The sequence below is a fragment of the Lycium barbarum genome, chromosome 11, assembly GCF_019175385.1.
Source record: "Lycium barbarum isolate Lr01 chromosome 11, ASM1917538v2, whole genome shotgun sequence".
NCBI classification, from domain to species: domain Eukaryota; kingdom Viridiplantae; phylum Streptophyta; class Magnoliopsida; order Solanales; family Solanaceae; genus Lycium; species Lycium barbarum.
Window position 1 is genome coordinate 47,352,689 of NC_083347.1, and position 7,327 is coordinate 47,360,015.

General features: G+C 36.0%; 1 protein-coding gene across 4 annotated transcripts in view; it reads right to left on the minus strand.

Moving 5' to 3' along the window:
• The window catches only part of LOC132618188 (exocyst complex component SEC3A-like), a 47,086-nt gene extending 41,793 nt beyond the window's left edge, over positions 1–5,293 (minus strand). For 2 of the 4 annotated variants that reach the window (XR_009574018.1, XM_060333254.1), the window contains exons 1-5: positions 4,687–5,290; positions 2,130–2,200; positions 1,649–1,729; positions 1,499–1,566; positions 1,306–1,408 (exon numbers count right to left, since the gene is read on the minus strand). Coding sequence is in view for 3 of the 4 variants with exons in the window: in XM_060333254.1 (XP_060189237.1) it covers positions 1,306–1,408; positions 1,499–1,566; positions 1,649–1,729; positions 2,130–2,200; positions 4,687–4,864 (501 nt within the window). In the remaining variant the exon portion in view is untranslated. Of the gene's footprint in view, positions 1–1,305; positions 1,409–1,498; positions 1,567–1,648; positions 1,730–2,129; positions 2,201–4,686 lie in introns of all 4 variants that reach the window. The other 2 variants (XM_060333252.1, XM_060333253.1) reach the window with 2 other exon arrangements.
• Between the last annotated feature and the right edge of the window lie 2,034 nt (positions 5,294–7,327).

Consider the following 7,327-nt stretch of genomic DNA (forward strand, 5'->3'; position numbering starts at 1 on the left):
TATGCAGAATTGAAGGTGGGATTAAATTTTTATGACAAACATATACTTAGCCTGCATGTATTATATATTTCAAAACAATTAATTCCAGAATAATTTACATCACAGAGAAATTAATGATTAGCCAGAAAATTATTTTTCTAATATATACTAAATTAGGGTACCATTTGGAAGGGGAGCCTTGGCATAACTAGTAAAGTTGCTGCCATGTGACCAAGAGGTCACGGGTTTGAGCCGTGAAAACAGCCTCTTGCAGAAATACAGGGTAAGGTTGCGTACAATAGACTCTTGTGGTCCGGCCCTTCCTTGGACCCCGCGCAATAGCGAGAGTTCAGTGCACCGGGCTGCCTTAGGGTACCATATGGAAAATCACAAAAATAGATACTCCTCTTTTCTTTAGAAAGAGTCGGTGGGTGTGGATTAAGGGTGTGTTTGGTATGGAAGAAAACATTTTTCCAACTCTCATGTTTGGTTGGTCAAACTTTTCAGAAAATATTTTTTCTGGAAAACAAGTTTCTTTAAAAATGAGGAATTCGCTTCCCCGATAGAAGTAGGGAAAACAAGTTCCATAAGTGGCATTCCATACTGACTGTCTCTGCTCCCCACCCTCTAACACACGCAAATCTCACCTCCACCACCATAGCCGCCCCCCCCCCCCCCCCCCCCCGGGCACCACCACCACCTATAGAGTTGCCTAGAGTAAATATAAATTCTTTTGGGACAATATTTTTTTCTTATTTACCAAACACCAGAAAATAAGTAAGAAAACTACTTATTTTCGAAGAAAATATTTCCTTCATATCAAACACACCCTAACTAGATGGAAAACAAGGAATTCTACAAATGTCCAAAAGCACACATTCCCTGAATTGGATAACTTTTATCACATCTCATCCCATGAAGGTGAGATTTAATGCTCCATAATCCAATCTCATGTTCCAAAACAAAAAAATTTGATGAACTTTTCATATCCCCAATAACACACCCACAATCAACAAACCAAAAACTCCCCTTAAGACTTTTCCAACCATTTCAGTGTTGTTAGGCATTTTTGAGATCTACCTTCCAAGAACATCTGATAGAAGATTTATCATCAACAAGGATGATTTAATGCAATCCTGATAGAAAAATAAACACAAAAAATAGAGATAAACTAACTAGAAAAAATCCTTGATTACATAGCTTTTTTTTTTTAATAAGGAAAATGGATCCTTGATGACATAACTAAACAAAGCAAGCCAAATTTCAAGAGCCGGGGGCCTAGGCTATAATATGTTGAAAGCAATTGGGCGGAACTTTTATATGCACCTTTGCCCAAAGAGCCATCTCTACCACATCTATGCCAACAACCTTGGGGAGACGACCCAGGACATCCTTACAGATGTTTAGGATGCAAAGAAAAAGGCGGTTCCTACAATAATTAAAAGAAAAGGTCATGGATAAAAATGCTTGTGTGAGAAAAATATCTCACATATTTACACACTCAATATTAAACAAATACCTATCGTCAACGTTACGCATTGTCCACTGAGGTGGAGTAACACTTTGACTTCTGAGATTATCGAAACCCTGTATGAACAATATCATCAAGAATAAGCTCCAAATATTATCTGCAGGCTGAATGGCAAAATAGTTTTGATGTGAGTATTACCAGCATGAATGTACACCCACTTGGATCATTAGTTACCAGCTCCACCTTTGAAAGATGCTTAAGCTTGTACAGCTTTGCAGGCTACAGGTGCAAGCATAACATTGTTGTCAGCTTTAACGAGGGACTTAGCACAACTTGCTCTAAAGGAAAGTACCGGCCCAAAATGAAGATTCTGGGTGATGCTGTTAGGTTTCATGGCTCTATCTATGACAGTAAGTAAAATAATCCTTCTGAACAGTTTTATCAGCGAGTTTAGAGATACTACAAATTCCTTATACACAACCAAAATTGGTAAAGCAGATGCCATGTAACATTTGAGCACTATCAACGGCATAATAAGACACAGCATCATGTTAGTAGACAAGCTAAACTAACTTATGAATTTTTTATCTTCATCCTCTAGATAATTTGGAGTACTGAAAAAGTATGTGAATAGAAGAAGAGAGTTTTAGCATTAAAAAGATAAATTAGAAGTATTTACCTCAAGAACTCCTCCATTAGAATATTTTAAGACACGAAGAAAAGCTTTAGTGCGTTGGCCTTTAGCTTTTGCTGCACAAACCACATGTTATGACTGTCTGTACAAATAGAAATGGTCTACTCTAGTTGACAACACAACTATGCATAGGAAAAAAAGTCTGAAATTACAGTGGTACATCTATATATTCAAATGTTACTCTTCATTCCAGAAAGGATGCACGGTTTAAGTTATGAGACTAGGTATCTAATTAATAAATCGATTTGTTCACCTGAATCCGTAGACTGGCGAGTTTATTTATGAAACATTTTTTGAATAAGTAGTTGACACTTTTGTTCAGTGTAAAGGAACTTTACCAGAACATCAACATTTAGTAACAAACAACTTTATTAAAAAACCATGCTCCAAAAAGAATTCTGACTCTCCATGTAATGAGTGGGTCAAATGAAATGAGTTAGAGACAGCCTCACGTCAAATCTGATTCTTAAGCTAGAATATATGATCCACTACTAGACAAAATGTTTCTTTAATCATATGAGACAATTGGAAGACTATATTAAGCATAGCTAGCTACAATTCACTAAGCAATATAAGTGCAACATGAGTAAATTCGTTGTTACTTATGTTCTATCACCAGACAATGTGAAACACAATAACTTCCAAAAACTTTTTTTTCCACTTCAACTTGAAATACTATTTTTTTCAACTTCGATTAAAATATTTCCCAAATGACTACTAACAATTGCATAACAATTATGCAAAGCCTCCATTTAATCACAAGGCTGAATTCTATGCCGTGACTGGACAGTTAGAACAAACATAAAAACCCCGATATAACATATCTTCTTTTTCCAATGAACATAATTGGAATTTGGATCAGACCACAGTAATAGATTGGAGAAATGGCGGAAAGAGGGACGGAACAATACAATAGAAACAATCAATCAATCAACTTCACGCAATGCCATCAGCTCAAAACTTCAGTGACTCATATAAATAGACAATTTCATACTCCGTTTAAGAGAAACAATCAATCAATAAATTCGACCCCACTTCCAAGTTAGTTAGGTGATTCATTTGTATCATTCTGAGATCCATTCCAATTAGACTATCTTTACACAGGTGCCAAGTGTATAAAAGGAAACAATCAGCCTTAGTTGTTTTTTTTCAAATTCCATTCTTTCTTGTGTAAATAATAATATCCTTCATAGATTCATTATAATTAGACTATTTTCACACTGGTGTCAGCAGTGCCAAAAGAAAAACAACCAATCAACTTTGCCTCAATCCCAAAATAGTTTACGACAACTATATATTAATACTCCCTCCATCCCATTTTATGTATTGGTGTTTGAAAGGGCATGGAGTTTAAGAAAAAAGGAATTTTTTTTTTGAAACATGTGGTCTAAAAAATGACATAGACATTTATGTTGCTATAAAGTCATGTCATTCAAAGTAAAATAGGAAATTTAAAGATAAATTATTTCTAAATATAGAAACATGCCATTGTCTTTAGATAGACTACAAAGGAGAGTGTGTCACATAAAAGGACATGTGGAGTAATATGTATCTTTCAGATATTCACTACTTCCACTACTTCCTCTGTCCCAATTTATGTGTAAAGATTCGGGAAAAGCACCTAATTTTCGATGTGAATTTGGACATAATTCTCCAACTTTTTAAGAATAAAACTTACATATTAGGAAACTACATGAGAAGTACTCTAAATTAACAGAGTTAATGATTCAAAATATTCAAAGAGTTTGAGAAAATCGCTGTCAAAGAAAAACTATTTGATTACCTAAATTATAACACGTTCTTATAGAATAGGATGGAGGGAGTATTATTATACTATTTTACACTGAAGTCAGCAATTTAAAAAAGGAACAATCAAGTAATATACTAAGTCGTATTTCCAAAATTAGTTGAGTCAATTACATAGATAATCTATATCGTTTAGAGATTATTATTTTATATAGGTATTAGTTGAGTCAATTACATAGATAATCTATATCGTTTAGAGATTATTATTTTATACAGGTATCAGCAGTATAATAGAAACAACCAATCAACTGCAAATTAGTTGAGGTCAGACACTACTAGAAACTGAGGCTTTTCCCACCACAAATCAGTGGAACAAATTTGTGTTATATACATGATTTTCCCACTTCATTCCACCGAACCAGCTCAGTCAAAAAACGCATGGTGGGAAACACATTCCCATTGAAACGCTGGTAAACTTCCTAATTTTTCAATGTGAAAACACTACTATTTTTTCTTTCTCATGGATTCAATCAAAATATCTGTGGGAATAGCCACTGAACATTTTTCAGTGAGAAAATAGTAATTTTATCAGTAGTGAGATATATGAATAATCTAAATCCTTTAGAGATTCATTAGAATTAGATTATGCTTTTATACTGGTGTCAGCAGTATAAAAGAGACGATCAATCAACTGCATGCAAATTAGTTGAGGTGAGATATATGAATAATGTAAATCGTTGGACGTGGAGAGCAAGATATATAAATAAAATGAAAGAAAAATTAATTGGGTATGTACTGGAGATAGCGAGAACTCTGGGTTTAGCCATGGCACCACGACTCAATTTGCCGGAAATGCCAATGATGCCACTGGTTTTGGCAACACGGATGGACATTACAACTCCCTGTTTTGTCCCTTCTATTGCTGCCTCGCATGCTCTTCGTAGCTCCTCATCGTCGGCACTCGATTTCGCCATCTTTAATTATAGATTCCAATCAACGTGATAATTTCAAATAGTTAGTTGCCTTGTATCTCCTTCATGCCTTCCTATTTTCCCGGTGAAAATGTCACACTTCGCCACATTTGCTATTTCCTCTTTCTTTTTTTCCTTTTTTCTTTTTCCTTTTTCCCTTCTAGTAATTCACACTTCCGAAGGTCACACCTCGTAAAAATGTCACCCCAATAATTATTTTCCCTTTTATATTATACAATATCTATTTTGGTCTTGCCAATACAAATCTTTCACTCTATGTAATATCTATTTCACTTGATGTTAAATGAACAGAACTGACTCGGTTAAAATGCACCATTCCTGGAATGTCCCCAATGATTACCTGAGCGGTTTTCAAATTTTTATAAAATGAACAGTAAGTCTTTCATAAGTCTGTGGTGACTCATTCTATGAAAGAAATTGAATACTGATTTGAGAATTTTTCCTTGCTTCTCATTGAAGACTTTGTACATGTCTTTATACAATTGTATTCTAGGGGAAAAAAATAAATGCCTAACTAACTACAGCTAACTTTGCACATGGTATCACACTTGTACATTCTTTATTTTATTTACATAGGATGCTTTATTTCATCATTGTGTTTGAGCCATTTAAATATATACATCATTCTCTTTCATTGCAGCTGACTCATTCTCGACTAAGTACTCAAGTACCAAGCATATTCTGTCCGACAAAATCAAAACTTCTAAAATCATGTCAGTGTCTTTTTCAACTTTCCTTCTTCACTTGTTTTCAGCTTTCCTTCTTCACTTGTGTCCATTAGATCTCCATTGTTGTTGTGTGAAGAAGAAGCCCAAGAGAGGTTTCCAACATCCCCCCTCAAATTGGAGGGTGATGAAGAAAGCCCCAATTTGTCCATCAAACTTCGATGAGGTACCCCAGAAAGTGATTTTGTGAAGAGATCCGCTAGCTGGAGTTTAGATGGGAGATAAGAGAGAGAAATTAAACCCGATTGTAGTTGTTGTCGAACGAAGTGACAGTCAAGCTCCACATGCTTGGTTCGTTCATGAAAGACGGGATTGCGAGCTATATGAATAGCTGCTTGGCTGTCGGAATAAATAGGAACAGGTAGTGGTGAAGAAACTGAGAGATCATGAAGAAGTCGAACCAGCCAAGTGAGTTCTGCGGTAACACGCCTCATGGATCTATATTCGGCTTCGGCTGATGAAAAAGAGATGGAAGCTTGTTTTTTCGACTTCCATGAGATAGGAGCTTCGCCAAAAGTGATGAAAAACCCAGATACTGACTTGCGAGAGTCTGGGCAAGAAGCCCAATCGGCATCGCAATAAGCAATTAGAGAAAATGATGGGGAAGCTGATAGGAAAATACCTTGACCCGGGTCAAGTGAAAGATATTTGACAACTCTAAGGGTAGCTGAAAAATGGGATTTTGTTGGATTTTGCATAAATTGACTGAGCTTCAAAACAGCAAAAGAAAGATCTGGCCTGGTATGTGTGAGGTAGTTTAGTTTTCCAACTAAGTGTCGATAGATAGTAGGGTTTGGTAATGGATCGACATCTGATGCGGTTAACTTGTGTGCAGGATCAAGAGGAGATGATGCTTTTGCAAGCTAGGAACAATCAAATTCATGTAGTAGGTCCAAAGTAAACTTTCTTTGACAAATGATGTATCCTTGTTGTTCTCTTAGGACTTCCATGACTAGAAAGTAATGAATTTCCCCCAAATCTTTGACTCTGAATTCTGAACTTAAAAATACCTTTAATTGAGAAATTTCTTGTGGATCATTGCCTGTGATCAAAATGTCATCCACATAGACTGCCAAGATAGAGATAAGGTCACCTGTCTTTTTGAAAAATAAAGAATAATCATTCAAAGAGGCTGAATATCCCTTAAAATTGAGTGCCCCTGCAAGCCTTGCATACCATTGCCTTGAAGCTTGTTTAAGACCATATAGGGATTTCCTTAATAAACAAACATGATTTGGTGTAGGAGGAGACAATCCTGCAGGAAACTTCATAATAACTTCTTCCTATAGATCCCCATGTAAAAATGCATTACTAACATCTAATTGAGAAACTTGCCATCCTTTTTTAATTGCCACACTTAGTAAGCATCTCACTGTGGTCATTTTCACCACAGGGGAAAATGTTTCTGTATAGTCAATCCCTTCTCTTTAGATATCCCCCCTCACCACCAACCTTGCTTTCAACCTTTCTATGCCTCCATCTGAGTTGTGTTTAATTTTGTAGACCCATTTGCAAGGTAGAGCTTTCTTGCCTTTAGGCAATTCAACCACATCCCATGTGTGGTTCAAAATCAAAGCTTCTATTTCATTATCCATAGCCTGTTGCCAACCTGGATGAGAGGAAGCCTGAGAGAAACTGCTGGGTTTAGATATGGTAGAAAGAGACTGTAGGATTTGTTGATTATTTGTGGATAGTGCACTGAATGAAAACACATTTGGAT